Source organism: Rhinopithecus roxellana, chromosome 6 (assembly GCF_007565055.1).
Source record: "Rhinopithecus roxellana isolate Shanxi Qingling chromosome 6, ASM756505v1, whole genome shotgun sequence".
Classification (NCBI taxonomy): Eukaryota; Metazoa; Chordata; class Mammalia; order Primates; family Cercopithecidae; genus Rhinopithecus; species Rhinopithecus roxellana.
The window spans coordinates 98230742-98251704 of record NC_044554.1 but is presented as its reverse complement, the minus strand read 5'-3'; the positions used below and the strand labels follow the sequence as shown (position 1 = coordinate 98251704).

Genomic DNA, 20963 nt, shown 5'->3' with positions numbered 1-20963 from the left:
CAGTGGGAAGTAGTAAAACTAAGATTTGTTTTGTTTTGTTTTTTCTTTTTGAGACGGAGCCTCACTCGGTTGCCCGGGCTGGAGAGCAGTGGCACGATCTCAGCTCACTGCAACCTCCACCTCCCGGGTTCAAGTGATTCTCTTGCCTCAGCCTCCCCAGTAGCTGGAATTATAAGCACCTGCCGCTACGCGCAGTTAACATTTTGTATTTTTAGTAGAAACGGGGTTTCTTTTCTTTTTTTTTTTTTTGAGGCGGAGTCTCGCTCTGTCGCCGGGTCTGGAGTGCAGTGGCCAGATCTCAGCTCACTGCAAGCTCCGCCTCCCGGGTTTACGCCATTCTCCTGCCTCAGCCTCCGGAGTAGCTGGGACTACAGGCGCCCGCCACCTCGCCCGGCTAGTTTTTGTATTTTTAGTAGAGACGGGGTTTCACCGTGTTAGCCAGGATGGTCTCGATCTCCTGACCTCGTGATCCGCCCGTCTCGGCCTCCCAAAGTGCTGGGATTACAGGCTTGAGCCACCGCGCCCGGCCAGAAACGGGGTTTCACTATGTTGGCCAGGCTGGTCTCAAACTCCTGACCTCGTGATTCACCCACCTTGGCCTCCCAAAGTGCTGGGAGTACAAGCTGAGCCGCCACACCCAGCCCAAAAACTAAGATTCGAATACAAGGTTGTTGAGTCCCAGCCTTCTGATCTTTTCACTGTTTTCCTGAAATATGTTGCCCACCGACTGTACATAAATTTGACTTGAGGCTGCATAGACTACTGAAAAAATACCGGTGGCTTCACTCTCTGTGCTGATAACAGGTCTATTCATTTTTTTTTTTTTTGAGACAGAGTTCGCTCTTGTTGTACAGGCTGGAGTGCAATGGCGCGGTCTCGGCTCACTGCAACGTCTGCCTCCTGGGTACAAGCGATTCTCCTGCCTCAGCCTCCCGAGTAGCTGGGATTACAGGCGCCTTCCACCGTGCCAAGCTAGTTTTTTGTGTGTTTTTAGTAGAGACAGGGTTTCACCATGTAGGCCAGGCTGGTCTTGAACTCCTGACCTCAGGTGATCCACCCACCTCGGCCCCCTTTTTTTTTTTAATGGAGTCTCGCTCTTGTCACCCAGGCTGGAGTGCAATGGCGCAATCTTGGCTCACTGCAACCTCTGCCTCCTGGGTTCAACTGATTCTCCCACCTCAGCCTCCCTAGGAACTGGAATTACAGGCATCTGCCACCACGCCCGGCTATTTTTTTTGTATTTTTAGTAGAGATGGGGTTTTGCCATGTTGGCCAGGCTGGTCTCAAACTCCTGATCTCAGGTGATACGCCCGCCTCAGCCTCCCAAAGTGCAACAGGTCTATTCTTGACCCTATCCTTCCCATCCACCCCTTCTGCAGTTCACGCAGTGTTTGTCTTCCTCTCTAGACACGGATCCTGTCACCCAACCCCTCTTCCACGAGGTCACCTCCTGTGAGCTCTGAACCCATCATTTCCTCCTTTTCTCTTTCAGACTAGGAGTGCTAGTGGCTCCCTGCCAATGCTAGTCCCTGAATCCCCCCACCGTCTGTTCTTTGTTCTCCTTAATTCTGCAATATCTTTTTTTTTTTTTTAATTAGACCTTCCTTTTTTTTTTCCTTTTTCCTTTTTTTTTTTTTTTTTTTTTTTTGAGACATAGTCTCACTCTGGCTGGAGTGCAGTGGCGCGATCTCCGCTCACTGCAACCTCTGCCACCCGGATTCAAGCGATTCTCATGCCTCAGCCTCCTGAGTCCCGAGTAGCTGGGACTACAGATGTGCATCACCATGCCCGGCTAATTTTTGCATTTTTAGTAGATATGGGATGGGATTTCACCATGTTGGCCAGGCTGGTCTCGAACTCCAGACCTCAGGTGATAAACCTCTCAAAGTGCTGGGATTACAGGCATGAGCCACCGTGCCCAGCAGTACCTTCAAGGGTACTACCTATTTCTCTTTCTTTTTTTTTTATTTTTTTGTGACGGAGTCTCATTCTGTCGCCCAAGCCCAAGCTCCGCCTCCTGGGTTCACGCCATTCTCCTGCCTTAGCCTCCCAAGTAGCTGGGACTATAGGCGCTCACCACCATGCGCAGCTAAATTTTTTTGTATTTTTAGTAGAGACGGGGTTTCGCCATGTTAGCCAGGATGGTCTCGATCTCCTGACCTTGTGATCCGCCCACCTCGGCCTCCCAAAGTGCTGGGATTACAGGCGTGAGCCACTGCGCCCGGCGGGCCCTATTTCTCTTTCTCCAGCGACCCTGCCCAGTACTCCCTCCCCTCACATGGTAGAGGTATTTGGCTCCTTCCCCATACACCCACCCTAGTGTTATCAGCTCCTTGCTTGTGGCCGCAGGCTTTGGTTTGACTCAGCTGTAACTGCTGCCCCCACAGCTTAGAAGCTCCTGCTGGCTCTGAAGGAAGGAAGCTAAATTTGGGGGCTTGTGTGTTCTGCTTCATTAGCACAAACATAGCTCACTGCAGCCTTGACCTCCTAGGCTCAAGGGATCCTCCTGACTCAGCCTCCCAAGTAGCTGGAACCACAGGTGCGTGCTACCACACCTAGCTAGCTTCTTCTTTTTTGTAGGGATGGGATCTTGCTCTGTTGCTCAGGCTGGTTGTGAACTCCTGGGCTTGAGCAATCCTCCCGCCTTGGCCTCGCAAATTGCTGGGATGACAGGTGTGAGCTACCACGCCTAGCGTGTTGTGTGCTTTTTACATAGTTACTCATTAAATTTTCATATCCCTTGTGAGGCTGGTTCTGTAATTACCCCCATTTTCCAGATGAAGCAATAGAGATACAGAGAAGTTAAGTAACTTAAAATTAGGCAACTAATCTTCCAGGAATTTTTTTTTTTTTTTTTTTTTTTTTTTTTTTTTTTTTTTTGAGACAGAGTCTCACTCTGTCACCCAGACTGAAGTACAGTGGTGTAATCTCTGCTTACTGCAACCTCCTTCTCCCTGGTTCAAGCAGTTCTCTGCCTCAGCCTCCCAAGTAGCTGGGATTACAGGCGTGCCACCACGCCCAGCTGATTTTTGTGTTTTTGTAGAGACAGTGTTTCACCATATTGGCCAGACTGGTCTTGAACTCCTGACCTCGTGATCCACCCGCCTCGGCCTCCCAAAGTGCTGAGATTACAGGCATAAGCCATCATGCCCAGGCTCTTCCAGGAATCTTTTCAGACTTCTTCCCCTCCGATCTTTCCTGAGTTTCCATCATGCGTCCTGTGACATCATAGCTGTAGTAGCACTTCCTGTATTATACTATCATTGCGTATTTGTGCCAGTAATTGTGAGTTTAACCAAGGGCAGAAGCCATGTCTGATTTATACCTGTGTCTGTATCCACAGCCCTGGCACCTAACACACGGTGGGGCCACAGAAAATGTTCAATGCAAAGTTCTTAGCCCTGATGCCTTTGGAATGTGACCTTCTACTTCCCTTCCTTGTCTCTTCTCCAGAAGCCGAGGGTTCTCATGTAATTGAGACCCCTGGGGACTGTTATAACAACAGCCACCATCCCGGATGCATTTCACACTGGATTTCTGGCAAGAATTTCAAGATATTTTTTGAAGAGGAGACCAGGGGTACACCGGTCTAGGATGGCATGACCAGTCAGCCCACCTAGCTCTCTGTAGAAAGAGTTTTCTACATTTGCTGTGCAGAGGGTTTCGGCTCGGAGAGGGCAGATGCAGAATATATTCACATTTGCCTTAAAGGAAACCTGGGATTACAGGTGGGAGACACTGTACTCGGCCATTTTTTTTTTTTTTTTTTTTGAGATGGAGTTTCGATTTTGTTCCCCAGGTTGGAGTGCAATGGTATGATCTCGGCTCGCCACAACCTCTGCCTCCCAGGTTCAAGCAATTCTCCTGCCTCAGCCTCCCGATTAGCTAGGATTACAGGCATGTGCTAGCATGCCCAGCTAATTTTATATTTTTAGTAGGGACGGGGTTTGTCCCATGTTGGTAAGGCTGGTCTTGAACTCCCGACCTCCGGTGATCCACCCACCTCAGTCTGCCAAAGTGCTGGGATTACAGGTGTGAGTCACCGCGCCTGGCCCACTGGGCCTTTTTGTTGTTGTTTGTTTGTACAGACAGAGGTCTCACTGTGTTGCCCAGGCTGGTCTCAAACTCTTGGGCTCAAGTGATCCTCATGCCTGGGCCTCCCAAAGCGTTGGGATTACAGGCATGAACAAGCCACTGTGTCCAGCCAAAAACCAGGACATAAATACTATGTTATACTGGCCATTTTCTGTAATGTTCCCTTAAAGGAAACATTAATGGCTTCTACATTAGCATTTGAGAAGAGGCCAATGTGGAGCTGGTAGAGCTCAGGCTGGAAGTCAGGAAGAAGCAGGACCTCGAACTCCTGGCCTCAAGTGATCTGGCTGTTTCACTCACTGCCTGAATGATCTTGTGTAAGGAAGCCTCAGTTTCCTCATCTTTAAAATGGGAGCTAAGTCTTATCTTCCAGGGTTTTGATGAAGAAAACAGATGAGAAGACTGACTGAGGGGCTAATAGGATGTGAGGAGGTCACACTGCGAGTTAGTGGAAGAGCTAGGATTTGAACTTGGGTCGTTAGGTCTCTAAAGTTGTTCTATTTCTTTTTATTTTTTTGAGACAGAGTCTCACTCTGTCGCCCAGACTAGAGTGCAGTGGTGTGATCTCGGCTCACTGCAACCTTCACCTCCCAGGTTCAAGTGATTCTCCTGCCTTAGCCTCCCGAGTAGCTGGGATTACAGGCACGCACCACCACACCCGCTAATTTTTGTATTTTTAGTAGAGATGGGGTTTTACCATGTTGGCCAGGCTGGTCTTGAACCCCTGGCCTCTAGTGATTTGCCCGCCTCAGCCTCCCAAAGTGCTGGGATTACAGATGTGAGCCACCGCACCCGGCCAAGTTGTTCTATTTCTACCACTACACACATCTCTATCATGGCAGTTATAACATGGTATTTACGTCCTAGTTTTTGGCCAGTCACAGTGGCTCACGCCTGTAATGTCAGCACTTTGGGAGGCCCAGGCAGGAGGATCACTTGAGCCCAAGAGTTTGAGACCAGCCTGGGTAACACAGTGAGATTCCTGTCTGTACAAACAACAAACAAACAAAAAAGAAAGGCCAGGTGCAGTGGCTCACACCTGTCATCTCAGCACTTTGGGAGGCCAAAGCAGGAGGACTGCTTGAGCGACGAGTTTGGGACTAGCCCTTGGGCAACATAGTGAGACCCCCATCTCTATTATATTTAAAAAATTATTTAAAAAGAAGTCCTGGTTGTTGTGTCTGTCTCTATTCCCAGACTGGGAACTTCTTGAGGGACAGGACCATACAGGGTCCTGCACATAGTAGGCCCTCAGGAAATGTCTGAAAGGAAGGAAGGAAGGAGGTCTTGGTGAGGTGCCGCCATTTCATCCGTACTCGGTGCGGAGCTTCCAGCAGCGCTATGTTGGGCCACAGCATCCGGAGGTTCACAACCTCTGTGGTCCGTAGGAGCCACTATGAGGAGGGCCCTGGGAAGAATTTGCCATTTTCAGTGGAAAACAAGTGGGCGTTACTAGTTAAGATGTGTTTGTACTTTGGATCTGCATTTGCTGCACCCTTCCTTATAGTAAGACACCAACTGCTTAAATCATAAGGATGTTTCAGTTCGTCCATTTAACAGATATGAAGAGCATTTTAAGAGATACAGCCTCTGGAAATGGATCAAACTCTAACTCATGGCATACTAGATATGTTAATAAACTTATGACATGAATGCTTAATGCCTCGTTTTTGAAATAGGGAATGTAATACTTGGCCATTTGCCTACTTTATTAATTTGGGTAACATTCCAGTATTACTCTGTGATTTAGCTTATTTAATAGTGTTAAACTGAGGTTATATTAAATTTTTGATTCCCAGGTCAGGATTTTGTTGGTAATTTATGCAATAAAAGGGAAATACAAATCAAAAAAAAAAAAAAAAAAAAAAAAAAAAAAAAAAAAGGAAGGAAGGAAGGAAGGAAGGAAGGAAGGAAGGAAGGAAGGAAGGAAGGCAGGCAGGCTGGCTCTTTGAATCCTTTGACTTTTGGCAGTTTTTACTCCTTTTTGTCATATCTGACATATCCAGTGAAACTTAGGGACTCCTCATGTGAACGATGCTTTTTTTTTGTTTTTTTTTTTGAGACAGGATCTCATTCTGTTCTCATTCTCTTGCCCAGGCTGGAGTGCTTGGTACAGTCATAGCACACTGCAGCCTCCAACTTCTGGGCTGAAGCGATCTTTTTGCTTCAGCATCCTGAGTAGCTCAGACTACAGACATGTGCCACCACGCCTGGCTAATTTTTGTATTTTTTGTAGAGACAAGGTCTCACTATGTTGTCTAACTATGTTGTCTAAGCTGGTCTCGAACTCCTGGCCTCAAGCAATCCTCTCGCCTGGGTCTTTCAAAGTGTTTGAATTAAAGGAGTGAGCCCCCACACCCGGCCAAGAATATTGCTTTTTAAATGGATAAAATAAAATATGTTGAATTACCAAGGAAGCTTGTAGTTATCAAAATATTAATAAAAACAAAATTATGCCTGTAATTCCAGCACTTTGGGAGGCTGAGGCAGGTTCACCTGAGGTTGGGAGTTCAAGACCAGTCCGACCAACATGGAGAAACCCCTGTTTCTACTAAAAATACAAAAAAAAAAAAAAAAAAAAAAATAGCTGGGTGTGGTGGTGGGCACCTGTAATCCCAGCTACTAGGGAGGCTGAGGCAGGAGAATCGCTTGAACCCAGGAGGCGGAGGTTGTGGTGAGCCGAGATCGCACCATTGCACTCCAGCCTGGACAACAAGAGCAAAACTCTATCTTAAAAAAAAAAAAAATCGTACTATATGTGCTACTTTATGGATGCATTAAATAATACGATCTAACAGCAGGCGTGATAGCTACCATAATTTTGAAGCATAAATGATTTTTTTTGAGTTCTCTATAAGTGGAACATGGTATGAACATACCTGTGACTTCTACTGGTGACAAAGTTACTGGTACTGGTAATAGGACTGTGTTTGGTTGCCTATATCCATAACTGATGAAATTGCTAAAGTTCAGTTAAAGATTAAATTAACATTGCTCATAACGCAGCAGTGGGCATGAAAAAATTTAAGTTTTTTTTTTTGGAGACAGAGATTTCCTCTGTGCCCAGGTTGGAGTGCAATGGCGCAATCTCGGCTCACTTGCAACCTCCGCCTCCTGGGTTCAAGTGATTCTCCTGCCTCAGCCTTCTGAGTAGCTGGGTCTACAGGTATGTGCCGCCACACCTGGCTAACTTTTTGTATTTTTAGTAGAGAGGGGTTTCGCCATGTTGGCCAGGCTGGTCTTGAACTCCTGACCTCAAGTGATCCGCCCGCCCCAGCTTCTCAAACTGCTGGGATTATAGGTGTGAGCCACCATGCCCGGCCAAAAAATATAATTATATAATTAAGGTTTTACCCAACAGGAACCAGAATATGAATCAAGAGTGGGCTGAAAATAGCATCTTGAGAACTTGGATGCTGAGCTGTTGTTGCTGAGGTCTGGGGCTTGGAAAAAGGAAGAGGTGGGTGGTCTCTTCCTCTCTGTGCCAGTCAGGCCACCCTAAGAACCACCCAGTCTGGTTCTTCTTCTAGACACACACTCTGAAAAAAGAGGTAGGCAAATTGGAACTTGTGCAATAAAAAGTGACCAGGACCAGCACAGAGGGGAACCTTCCAATGACGTCTGATGAGGAACAGCTACAGGGACCAGGAGGCCTCCCTGGAGAAGCTTCAGGGGTCCTGGCCACTGGCTGAACTATCTGAAGGGCTCACTGGGAGGAGAGGAAGACAGTTGATTCTGTGTCACTCCAGAGGGGAGAGCTAAGGCGGGAAGCTAGAAACGATGCGGAGACACATTTGACCTAAGAGATAACTTTCTATTTTTTTCAGACAGTCTTGCGCTGTCGCCCAGGCTGGAGCGCAGTGGTGTGATCTTAGCTCGCTGCAACCTCCGCCTCCTGAATTCAAGCGATTCTCCTGCCTCAGCTTCCCGAGTAGCTGGGATTACAGTCATGCATCACCACGCCCGGCTAATTTTTATATTATTAGTAGATATGGGGGGTTCACCATATTGGCCAGGCGGGTCTCAAGCTCCTGACCTTAAGGGATCTGCCAGCCTTGGCGTCCCAAAGTGCTGGGATTACAGGCATGAGCTACTATACCTGGCCACTGATTTATTCATTTGTTAAGTATTTATTTAGTGCCTCCTGTGTGCCTAGCACTTTGTGCTGAGCACTTTGGGTTTACAAAAGGAGGACAACAGAAGAGTCTTTTTGAGGACTTTCTAGTTTACAAAGCACCACTTACCACCTTTTTTTTTTTTTTTTTTTTTTTTTTTGTGAGACAGTTTCACTCTTGTTGCCCAGGCTGGAGTACAGTGGCAAGATCTCGGCTCACTGCAACCTCTACTTCCCAGGTTCAAGTGATTCTCGTGCCTCAGCCTCCCAAATAGCTGGGATTACAGGCATGCACCACTACGCCTGGCTAATTTTTTATATTTTTAGTAGAGACGGGGTTTCGCCATGTTGGCCAGGCTGGTCTCAAACTCCTGACCTCAGGTGATCCACCCACCTCAGCCTCCCAAGGTGCTGGGACCGCAGTCATGTGCCACCACACCCGGCTAATTTTTTAAGAAATGTTTTCGTAAAGAAGGGTCTCACTATGTTGCCCATGCTGGTCTCAAACTCCTGGGCTCAAGCCATCCTCCCACCTTGGCCTCCCAAAGTGCTAGGATTACAGGCATGAGTCACCACGCCTAGCCCATGTTTGATTTTTACAACAAATCTGGGAGTTGGATATAACAGCTCCATTTTTAGGAGACTCTCAAGGCTCAGAGAGGTAAAGTGACTTGGTAAGCGTGCACTGCCATAGAGTGGCAGAATCCACAGCAGCTCACCTGACGGTAGGTTCATGGTTCTCACTACACCAGGGGTTCCTAAACTTTGTGGATTAATAGGCCCCCCACAACCCGCCTACACTATATGTTTTCACTTTGTAACTTGGGGAGGAAGAAGAGGAACTTGGCATTTGCAGTTGAGTCACTGCACAAGGGAAAAAATGTGGGTGGGAGGATGGGGCTGTGATATATCTTTTTTTATTATTTATTATTTTATTATTTATTTATTTACTTATTTGAGGTGGAGTCTCGCTCTGTCACCCAGGCTGGAGTGCAGTGGCGCGATCTCGGCTTACTGCAAGCTCCGCCTCGTGGGTTCACGCCATTCTCCTGCCTCAGCCTCCTGAGTAGCTGGGATTATTGATGCCCACCACCACGCCTGGCTATTTTGTTTCTATTTTAGTAGAGACAGGGTTTCACCTTGTTGGTTAGGCTGGTCTCAAACTCCTGACCTCAGGTGATCTGCCGCCTCGGCCTCCCAAAGTGCTGGGATTATAGGTGTGAGTCACCATGCCTGGCCATAGCCAGCCTTCTTGGAAAGGTGTTGAGGAAGCATTCTAAATGCCAGAAATCTGCTGGTTTCAATTTATCAATCTAAACCTATATGACCCTCTATAATCCAGAAGGTTATCAATAAGTAGCTCATGTCTGTAATCCCAGTGCTTTAGGAGGCCGAGGCAGGATCACTTGAGGCCAGGCGTTTGAGACCAACCTGGGCAACAGAGTGAGACTCTGTCTCTACAAAAAGTTTTATAAATAAGCCTGGCATGGTAGCAGATGCTGGTAGTCCTGGCTACTCGGGAGTCTGGTGGGAGGATTGCTTGAACCCAAAAGTTGGAGGCTGCAATTAGCTGATATCGCACCACTGCACTACAGCTTGGGCAATAGACTGAAACCCTGTCTAAAAAAGAAAAAAAAAAAAGGTAACCTTTGGCATATAGAGAAATGAAGGTAATGTAAATGGAATTGGTTGTAATTCACCCATGAAGACCAAACTTCTGTCTCTAAGATCTGAGTGCTATGGGGGATTTAAAGCTGACAAACATCAAGCATCACAGAACAGAGTAATTAATTTCTTCATTCACTCAAAAACATTTATAAAAATGTTATAGGCTGGGCGTGATGGCTCATGCTTGTAATCCCAGCATTCTGGGAGGCCGAGGCAGGTGGATCACAAGGTCAGGACTTCGAGACCAGCCTGGCCAACATGGTGAAATCCCGTCTCTACTAAAGATACAAAAGGTTAGATGGATGTGGTGGCGCGCACCTGTAATCCCTGCTACTCAGGAGGCTGAGGCAGGAGAATTGCTTGAATCTAGGAGGCAGAGGTTGCAGTGAGCCAAGATCATGCCGAGACCCCGTCTCAATCTTGTCCTGACTTTGCTATAATAAGCATGCACGGTTTCAGCAATAAAAGCAGTATATTGTAGGATTGATGTTGAGCCTTGATCATCTTTACTGACCCAAATTATTCCATTCCCCCATTCCCCACCTCATTCAGTATACATGGCAAAGGAAGATATTAAAGTTTGAGCCAGTGATGAAAAATACTTATTTTTGACACATCAGCATTTTTTTTGGCAAATAGAAGGTCTAGCTATATTGCCCAGGCTGGTCTCGAACTCCCGGCCTCAAGCAATCCTCCTGCCTTGGCCTCCCAAAGCACTGGGATTACAGACATGATTATATTGGCATTTAAAAAAAAGTATTATTAAAACTTTATTTACTGAGGTCCGGTGTGGTGGCTCGCGCCTGTAATCCCAGCACTTTGGGAGGCCAAGGCAGGAGAATTGCTCAAGGTCAGGAATTCAAGACCAGCTTGGTCAACATGATGAAACCTTGTCTTTACTAAAAATACGAAAATTATCCAGGCGTGGTGGCAAGCACCTGTAGTCACAGCTACTCAGGAGGCTGAGGCATGAGAATCACGTGAACCCAGAAGGCGGAGGTTGCAGTGAGCCAAGATTGTGCCACTGCACTCCACCCTGGGCAACAGAGCAAAACTCCATCTTGAAAAAACCAAAAAGGTTTAATTTACTTACAGTAAACTACATATAATTACAGTATAGATTTTGATAAATTTTGACATACATGTATACATATACTCTCATGAAACTATCACCACAATTTAGATAATGACACATCCACCACCCCAAAAAGTTATCTCTCGCCCCTCTTTAATCCCTTCTACTCTATAATCCCTGCCTTCTTTATCCCCAGGCAACCAATGGCTGCTTTCTGTCACTGTAGATTCATTTCGATTTTCTAAAATGTTATATGAATGGAATCATATAATATGCACTTGTGGTTTTGGTCCAGTTTCTTTTACTCAGCCAGATGATCTGAGATTCATCATGTTGTTGCTTGTATCCATACTTCTTCCCGGCTGGGCACCGTGGCTCACGCCTGTAATCCCAGCACTTTGGGAGGTTGAGGAGGAAGGACTGCTTGAGTCTAGGAGGTTCAGGCTGCAACAGTGAGCCATGATCGCGTCACTGCGCTGCAGCCTGGGTGACAGAGCAAGACCCTGTCTAACACAAAGAGAGAGACAGAGACACAGAGAGCAGAGAGTATGTTGCGTGATTCAGCCTTTAAGCTTAGCTTTCCTTTGGCATAAGTTTCAGGGGTCCTGAGATTTCACATTTTCCCTTTACAGGTGCATTGTAGGGTTTAGGAGGTGATATCTCACTTTGCACAGCTAAGACAGCTCTGGGACCGGTGGCAGGCACCCCACTTAGCCAATGGTTCCTGGATTGACCCCCCAACTCCATTGCACATCTGCAGACCCCTTGGGAAGGCACGGAATGACTGCAGGGATGGAATGGTTGAGGGTTGGGTGGGACCTAGACCTTGTCCACCCCCGGGCATCCCAGGGCAGCAGAACATCAGGTCCCTCCGGCCCCCCACCCTGCGTGGTCTCAGCCTCTCAGGCCCATGCCCCAGGGAGCAGCGCGGCTCCTTGTTCAACAGGAGGCTGTCATCGGTAGAACACAGGGGTTGGTTGCCAGCTCCGGACTCCAGCTCATTAACTGCTCTGCAGCCCCCATGCCGGGTCCCCACTGCCTCCTGGTGGACAGCTGGGTGCAGCTTCCTCTGGTCTGATGGAGAAATGGTCTCATCCCAAAGCGGAATACGGTCCTCTGCTGGCTGGCCTGTGACATGACTCACTTACAGACGATGGCTTTAAACAGGCACCCCAATGCCCCAATTTCCCCAGGTCCATCGTACTGGATGGCAATCCTCCAAAGTTATGAAACTGCAGCCTGCCTTCCCTAGCATTCATGTGCCATGCTGTCTTTCCCCACATTCATAGGATGGGCACAGGCTGCAGGTCCACTGCCCAAGCACACATCCCCTTGGGAAGAAATGCCAACTTCCCCCCAACCCTTCTGGCTGGCATCCCTTAGGTGTCCCCAACACTTGCCTTCAGCAGGGCATGGGAAACGAGACAGGTAGGAGTCAAATAATGTAGGCAAGCCCTTGGAGGCCGCGGTGAGGAAAGTAGACGCTATTTCCAAGGACAGTGGGAAGCTGCTTAGAGAGGTTAAGCTGGGAAGATAATGATTAATGACCCATTTATGTTTTAGAAGGAATGGGAAACAAGCACTGGAAAACATTGCAGATCGAAAATGGATGCAATTTTTTTTTTTTTTTTTTTTTTTTTTTTGAGACCGAGTCTTGCTCTGTCACCCAGATTGGAGTACAGTGGTGCAATCTTGGCTCACTGCAGCCTGCATCTCCCACATTCAGTTGAATCTCCTGTCTCAGCCTCCTGAGTAGCTAGGATTACAGGTGCATGCCACCACACCTGGCTAATTTTTGTTTGTTTGTTTTTTGAGATGGAGTCTCCCTCTGTCACCCAGACTGGAGTGCAGTGATGTGATCTCGGCTCACTACAACCTCTGCCTCCTGGGTTCAAGCAATTCTCCTGTCTCAGCCACCCAAGTAGCTGGGACCACAGGCACATGCCACCACACCTGGCCAATTGTATTTTTAGTGGAGATGAGGTTATTCTTGACTCCTGACCTCAGATGATCCACCCACCTTGGCCTCCCAAAGGGCTGGGATTACAGTCATGAGCCACTGCACCCAGTTGGGTGCAATTTCTATAGAAAGGAATCTGACAATATCTATCAAAATGACAAATGTACATATCTTTGATCAATTTTACTTCTAGGATTCTAACTTGTAGATATCCTTGCTTAAGTGCAAGGTGGTTTGAGAAGTTATTCATTGCAGCATTGACTGCAATAATAAATGATTAGAGATGACCCAGATGTAGATCAATGTGGGAATGATTAATAAATTATGGCGTGTCTTTTTATTTTATTTTATTTTTTGAGACATATTGCTGTGGTGGAATCTTAGCTCACTGCAACCTCTACCTCCCGGGTTCAAGCAATTTTCCTGCTTCAGCCTCCCAAATAGCTGGGATTACAGGTGTGTGCCACCATGACCCGCTAATTTTTTGTATTTAGTAGAGACGGGGTTTCACCATGTTGGCCAGGCTGGTCTCCAACTCCTGACCTCAGGTGATCCACCCACCTCGGCCTCCCAAAGTGCTGGGATTACAAGTGTGAGCCACCGCGCCCAGCCAATAAATTATGGTGTGTCCTCTTGAAGGAATCCTCTGCAGTCATAAAAACAAAACCAAAAAAATCCCAAACTAAGGAAGCTAGTATCCATATGGAATGCTACCTAAAATATATATATATATTTTTATTATACTTTAAGTTCTAGGGTACATGTGCATAACGTGCAGGTTTGTTACATATGTATACTTGTGCCATGTTGGTGTGCTGCACCCATCAACTCGTCAGCACCCATCAATTCGTCATTTATGTCAGCTACCTAAAATATTTTATTGAGAGAGGCAAGGTTCCTAACAATGATTATAGTATGTTACATAAATAATAAAAGGCTTCAAAAGGTATAGGAGAGGCCAGGCACAGTGGCTCATGTCTGTAATCCCAGCACTTTGGGAGGCTGATGTGGGAGAATCACTTGAGCCTGGGAGTTTGAGGCTACAGTGAGCTATGTTCACAACACTATACTCCAGCCTGGGTGACACAGACAGATCCTGTCTCAAAAAAAAAAAAAAAAAAATTATAGATAGATAGATAAATACACATACACACACACATACACAAACAGGCCAGGCACAGTGGCTCATGCCTGTAATCACATTGCTTTGAGAGGCTGAGGCAGGAGGATCTCTTGAGTCCAGGAGTACAAGACCAGCCTTGGCAACATAGTGAGATACCATCTTTACAAAAATATTTTTTATGTTAGCCATGCATGCTGGTGTGTGCCTGCAGTCCCAACTACTCAGGGGGCTGAGGCAGGAGGATCGCTTGAGCCAAGGAGGTTAAGGCTACAGTGAGCTATGATCATGCCACTGCCCTCTCGCCTGAGTGAGACACAGTGAGACCTTGACTCAAAAAAAAAAAAATTAATTAATTAATTTAAAAAGAAACAAAAAAGATTACTGTGGCTGTTGTGTGGAAGGAGGTGAGTGAAAATGGTTCGTTTCACCAGTTTCTTTTTTCTTTCCTTTTTTTTTTTTTTTTGAGACTAGAGTCTTGCTCTGTTGCCCAGGCTGGAGTGCAATGGTGCGATCTCAGCTCACTGCATCCTCCACCTCCCAGGTTCAAATGATTCTCCAGCCTCAGCCTCCCGAGTAGCTGGGACTACAGGTGCCTACCAGCATGCCCAGCGAGTTTTTGTATTTTTAATAGAGATGGGGTTTCACCACGTTGGCCAGGCTGGTCTCGAACTCCTGACCTCCAGTGATCCACCCACCTCAGCCTCCTAAAGTGCTAGGATTAAAGGCATGAGCTACCATGCCTGGCTCATCTCACCATTTTCTGTAGGTGTTGCAGGAATCCTGGAAAGAGATGACTGTGGTTAGATGAGGGGAGTAGCAGCTGAGGAGGGGAGAAGCAAGTGGATTTCTAATATATCTGGAAGTGGAGTCTATGAGATGGCTGATGGAGTGGGTATGGGGGTAAGAGAAAGAGAGAAATCAGGCCAGGTACGATGGCTCATGCCTTTAATCCCAGCACTTTGGGAGGCTGAAGTGGGTGGATCACTTGAGCTCAGGAATTTGAGACCAGCCTGGGAAACATAGAAGACCTCATTTCTACAAAAAATACAAAAATTAGCAGGGCATTGTGGCATGCACCTGTAGTCCCAGCTACTTGGGAGAGTGAGGTGGGAGGATTGCTTGAGCTTGGGAGGTCGAGGCTGCAGTGAGCCCTGATTGTGCCACTGCACTCCAGCCTAGGTGACAGAGTAAGATATTGTCTCAAAAAAAAAAAAAAAAAAAAAAAAAGAAATCAAGGAGCACTCCTACATGAACGGTGGTGCCCTTGAGTCTGGGGGAAGCTAGAGGGAGAAGAAGATTGGGATTGGGGTAGGGGTAGGAAAGGTACAATTGCATTTTGGAGAGGACAGATTTGGAGAAGCTGGGAGAGCACGGAAGGCATGGGGGCAGAGAAGCAGGATAATTGAGAATGAATCTATTTAGGCCAAGTGCGGCAGCTCACACCTGTAATCCCAGCACTTTGGGAGGCTGAGGCAGGCGGATCACCTGAGGCCAGGAGTTTGAGACCAGCCTGGCCAACATGGTGAAACCCCATTTCTACTAAAAATACAAAAATTAGCCAGGCGAGGTGGTGCCAGCTACTCAGGAGGCTGAGGAAGCAGAATGGCTTGAACCTGGGAGCCAGAGTTTACAGTGAGCCGAGATAGTGCCACTGCACTCCAGCCTGGGCAACAGAGAGAAACTCTGTCTAAAAAAAAAAAAAAAAAAGAGCAGTGAGTTTACTCAAAGTGATTCAAAGTGACAATAGTCAAAATGGTGTACAACTGGCACAAGGACAGAAATGTGGACCAATGAAATAGAAGAAAGAACACAGAAATAAACCCTCACATTTATGGCCAATTGCCTTTTGACATGAGGGCCAAGACCATTCAATGGGGAAAAGACAACGTTTTCAACAAACGGCGCTGAGAAAAGTGGGATATCGATATGCAAAAAAATGCCATTTGACCCTTCCCTCACACCATATACAGAAATTAACTCCAAATGGATCAAAAACCTAAATACAAGGGGTAAAACTTACAAGACTCTTAGAAGAAAACACATTGGCTTTGGCAATAATTTCTTGGATGTGTCACCAAAAGCCATAAAAAGGCAATAAAAGAAAAAATAGATGAGTTGAACTTTATCAAAATTTAAAACTTTAAAACAAAGTGTTTTTTTTTTTTCTTTTTTCTTTTTTTTTGAGACAGAGTCTCGCTCTGTCGCCCAGGCTGGAGTGCAGTGGCCAGATTTCAGCTCACTGCAAACTCCACCTCCCAGGTTCACGCCATTCTCCTGCCTCAGCCTCCCGAGTAGCTGGGACTACAGGCGCCGCCACCTCGCCCAGCTATTTTTTTGTATTTTTTAGTAGAGACGGGGTTTCACTGTGTTAGCCAGGATGGTCTCGATCTCCTGACCTCGTGATCTGCCCGTCTCGGCCTCCCAAAGTGCTGGGATTACAGGCTTGAGCCACCGTGCCCGGCCAACAAAGTTTTTTTAAAGTAGAGACGGGCTCTCTCTGTTTTGCCCAGGCTGGTCTCAAACTCCTGGCTCAAGTGGTCCTCCTGCCTCGGCCTCCCAAAATGCTGGGATTAGAGGTGTGAGCCAGTGTGCCTGGCCACCAAATTTTAAACTTTTGTGCATCAAAAGAAATTTATCAAGAGACTAGAAAGACAACCCACAGAAAGGGAGGGAATATTTACAAATCAATATCCAAAATACATAAAGAATTCCTACAACTCAACAACAAACAAACCAATTGAAAACTAGTGCCGGGTGCGGTGGCTCATGCCTGTAATCCCAGCACTTTGGGAGGCCAAGGCAGACAGATCACTTGAGGTCAGGAGTTTGAGACCAGCCTGACCAACATGGTGAAACCCTGTCTCTACTAAAAATATAAAAATCGCTGGGTGTGGTGGCACAAGCCTGTAATCCCAGCTACTCGGGAAGCTAAGACAGGAGAATCGCTTGAACCCTGGAGGCGGAGGTTGCAGTGAGCTAAGACTGTGCCATTGCACTCCGGCCTGGGCAACAAGAGCAAAACTCCATTCCAAAAAAAGAAAAAGAAAATAAGAAAGAAAATTGGGCAAAGAACTTGAATAGATATTTCTCCAAAGAAAACAGACAAGTGCCAATAAGCACATAAAAAGATGCTCAACATCACTAATCATTAAGGAGATTCGAATCGAAAAGGCAATGAGATACCACTTCACACCTTATTAGAATAGCTATGATGTATTTTTAAAAAATCGGAAAATAACAAGCACTGGCAAGGATGTAGAAAGACTGGAATCCTTTTGCACTGCTGATGGAAATGTAAAATGGTGAAGCTGCTATAGAAGACAGTTTGGCAGTTCCTCAAAAAGCTAAAACATAGAGTTACCATATGACCTAGTAATTCCACTACTGTGTGTAATTCCACTAGCGTGTGTATTTCCACTTGCGATAATGGATAGGACAGCTAGACAGAAAATCAGCATGGTTATGGAAGACTGGAACAATGCTGTCAACAGACTAAACCTGACAGGCACAAACAGAACATTCGACAACAGCAGACTATATCGTCTTCCCCAGTATACGTGGAACATTCTCCAGGATGAATAGAACACACATTAGGCCGTAAAGTGAATCTCAATAAATGTAAGAGGATTGAAATGATGTGGCTCATGCTTATAATCCCAGCACTTTGGGAGGCCAAGATGGAAAGATTGCTTGTGCCCAGGAATTTGAGACCAGCCTGGACAACATGGCAAAACCCTGTCTCTACTAAAAATACAAATAGTTGGTCGGGCACGGTGGCTCACGCCTGTAATCCCAGCACTTTGGGAGGCTGAGGCGGGCGGATCATGAGGTCAGGAGTTGGAGACCAGCTTGGTCATCATAGTGAAACCCTGTCTCTACTAAAAATACAAAAATTACCTGGGTGTGGTGGTACATGCCTGTAGTCCCTGCTACTTGGGAGGCTGAGGCAGAAGAATCGCTTAAACCTGGGATTTAGAGTTTGCAGTGAGCCGAGATCACGCCACTGCACCCCAGCCTGGGCGACAGAGTGAGACTGCGTCTCAAAAAAAGGGAAAAAAAAAAGCAAACAGTTAGCCAGCTGTGGTGGGCCATGGCTGTAGTCCCAGCTACCAGGGAGGCTGAGGTGGGAGGATCTCTTGAGCCTGGGAGGCAGAGGTTGCAGTGAGCGGAGATCCCCACCACCACACTCCAGCCTGGGTGACAAAGTGAGACCTTGCCTCAAAAAGAAAAAGAAATTCATGCCAAGTATGTTCTCCTATTACAGAGAAATGAAATTAGACTTCAATAACAGAAAAAAATATGAAATTAAAACAACACACTTCTCAATATCCAATTGATCCAAGGAGAAATCACCAAGACAATTAGAAAATATAGCTGGGTGCGGTGGCTCACACCCATAATCCCAGTACTTTCAGAGGCCAAGGTGGGAGGATCGTTTGAGCCCAGGAGTTTGAGACCAGCCTGGGCAATATAGTGAGACCCCATCTCCACACACACATAAAAAAAGCAATTATAAAATACTTCCAGATGCTTAAAAATAAAAATATCACATAATAAAACTTGTAAAATGTATTAAAAACAGTGCTCAGAGGCCGGGTGCGGTGGCTCATACCTGTAAACCCAGCACTTTGGGAGGCTGAGGAGGGTGGATCACTTGAGGTCAGGAGTTCAAGACCAGCCTGTCCAACATGGTGAAACTCCATCTCTATTAAAAATACAAAAATTAGCTGGGGGTGGTGGCCTGCCCCTGTAATCCCAGCTACTCAGGAGGCTGAGGCACAAGAATGCTTGAACCTGGGAGGCAGAGGTTGCAGTGAGCTGAGATCACTTTGCTGCACTCCAGCCTGGGCAACAGAGTGAGACTCCATCTGAAAAAAAAAAAAAAAAGATTAGAGTGGAAATAAATGAAATAGAGAAAAGGAAAGCTAGATACAAGATGAATGAAACCAATATTGGCATATTAGTTTTCTAGGGCGCTGCTGTAAAAAAAAATTTCCTGCCAACCAGGCAGCTTAAAACAACATAAATTTAGTTTCTCACAGTTATTTAGAAATCTGAAACCTAGGTGTCAGCCAGGCTGGTTCCTTCCAGAGGTTCACAGGGAGAAACTGTTCCATGCCCCTCTCCCAGATTTGGTGGTTGCTAACAATTCTTGGCATTCTATGGCTTGTAGACACATCACTCTGGTCTCTGTTTCCATCTTTACATAGCATTCTCCACCGTGTGTCTGTGTCCACATTTCTTTTCTTTTCTTTTTTTGTTTTTTTGAGATGGAGTCTCACTCTGTTGCCCAGGCTGGAGTGCAGTGGTGCTATCTCGGCTCACTGCAAGCTCCGCCCTCTGGGTTCATGCCATTCTCCTGCCTCAGCCTCCCGGGTACCTGGGACTACAGGCACCCGCCACCACGCTCAGCTAATTTTAGCCAGCATGGTCTTGATCTCCTGACCTCGTGATCCGTCCGCCTCAGCCTCCCGAAGTGCTGGGATTACAGTGTGAGCCACCGCACCTGGCCTCTTTCTTCATATAAGGACATCAGTCATTGGATTAAGGCCCACTCCACTCCACTATGACCTAATCTTCACTTGGTTGTATCTACAAAGACCCTATTTCCAAATAAGATCACATTTGCATATTCCGGGGGCTAGAATTCAAACACATCTTTCTGGAGGAAACAATTTAACCCATAACATTGATTCTTTGAAAAGATAAACATAATTGACAAACCTTTAGCCAGACCAAAGAGAGAGAGAGAGAGAGAGAGAGAGAGAGAGAGAGAGAGAGAGAGAGAGAGGATTCAAATAAGAAAATCAGGAATGGAAGAGGAGATACTACTACCTACCTTACAGAAATAAAAAGTATTGGAAGGGAGCCAGGCACAGTAGCTCATGCCTATAATCCCAGCACTTTGGGAGGCTGAGGTGGGAGGATCACTTCAGGCCAGAAGTTCAAGACCAGCCTGGGCAACATAGGAGGCCCTGACTCTACAAAAATAAAAAAATTAGCCAGGCATGGTGGTGCACACCTGTGGTCCCAGCAGCTTGGGAGGCTGAGATGGAAGAACTGCTTGGGCCTGGGAGGTTGAGCCTGCAGTGAGCTATGATCATGCCATTGCACCCCAGCCTGGGCAACAGAGTGAGACCCTGGAAAAGAAAATAAAGAAAGAGAGAGAGAAAGAAAGAGAAAAAGAAAGAAAGAAAGAGAAAAAGAAAGAGAAAGAAAAATGAAAGGAAGAAAGGAAGAAAGGAAGGAAGGAAGAAAGAAAGGAAAGAAAAGAAAGAAAGAAAGAAAGAAAGAAAGAAAGAAAGAAAGAAAGAAAGAAAGAAAGAAAGAAAAGAAAAGAAAAGAAAAGAAAGAAAGAAAAGAAAAGAAAAGAAAAGAAAAGAAAAGAAAAGAAAAGAAAAGAAAAGAAAAGAAAAAGAAACGAAAGGAAACTACCAAAATTGACTCAGGAAGGAATAGAACAGACACATAACCAGCAGAGTTATCAAAAAACCTCCAACAAATAAAGGTCCAGGACCAGATGGTTTTATTGGTGAACTGATTTTGACAACAATGTCAAGATCATTCCAGGGGGAAGAGTCTTTTCAACAGACGGTGTTGGGACAACTGGATACCTACATGCAAAATAATAAAGTTGAACTCCATCTCATGTGCAAAATCCATTCAAAAAGAAGAAAGCTAGATATAAGTGCTAAAACTATAAACTCTTTTTTTCCTTTTTTTTTTTTTTTTTGAGATGGAGTCTTGCTCTGTTGCCCAGGCTGGAGTGCAGTGGCATGATCTCAAAAATTAGCTGGGCATGATCTCAAAAATTAGCTGGGCGTGGTGGTGCATGCCCTGTAATCCCAGCTACTCAAGAGGCTGAGGCAGGAGAATCACTTGAACTTGAGAGGCGGAGGTTGCAGTAAGCTGAGATCACACCACCGTG

General features: G+C 46.2%; 1 protein-coding gene across 1 annotated transcript; it reads left to right on the top strand.

Moving 5' to 3' along the window:
• The first annotated feature begins 5378 nt into the window (after positions 1-5378).
• Positions 5379-5748, top strand: LOC115898290 (cytochrome c oxidase subunit 7C, mitochondrial). Its single transcript, XM_030932684.1, has one exon. The coding sequence runs from the start codon at positions 5437-5439 to the stop codon at positions 5626-5628; it is 192 nt and encodes a 63-aa protein (XP_030788544.1). The 5' UTR covers positions 5379-5436; the 3' UTR covers positions 5629-5748.
• The last annotated feature ends 15215 nt before the right edge of the window (positions 5749-20963 follow it).

What these genes read in the sequence shown, in the direction of transcription:
- LOC115898290 (XM_030932684.1), top strand. Translation starts at nt 5,437, where the DNA reads ATGTTGGGCCACAGCATCCGGAGGTTCACAACCTCTGTGGTCCGTAGG.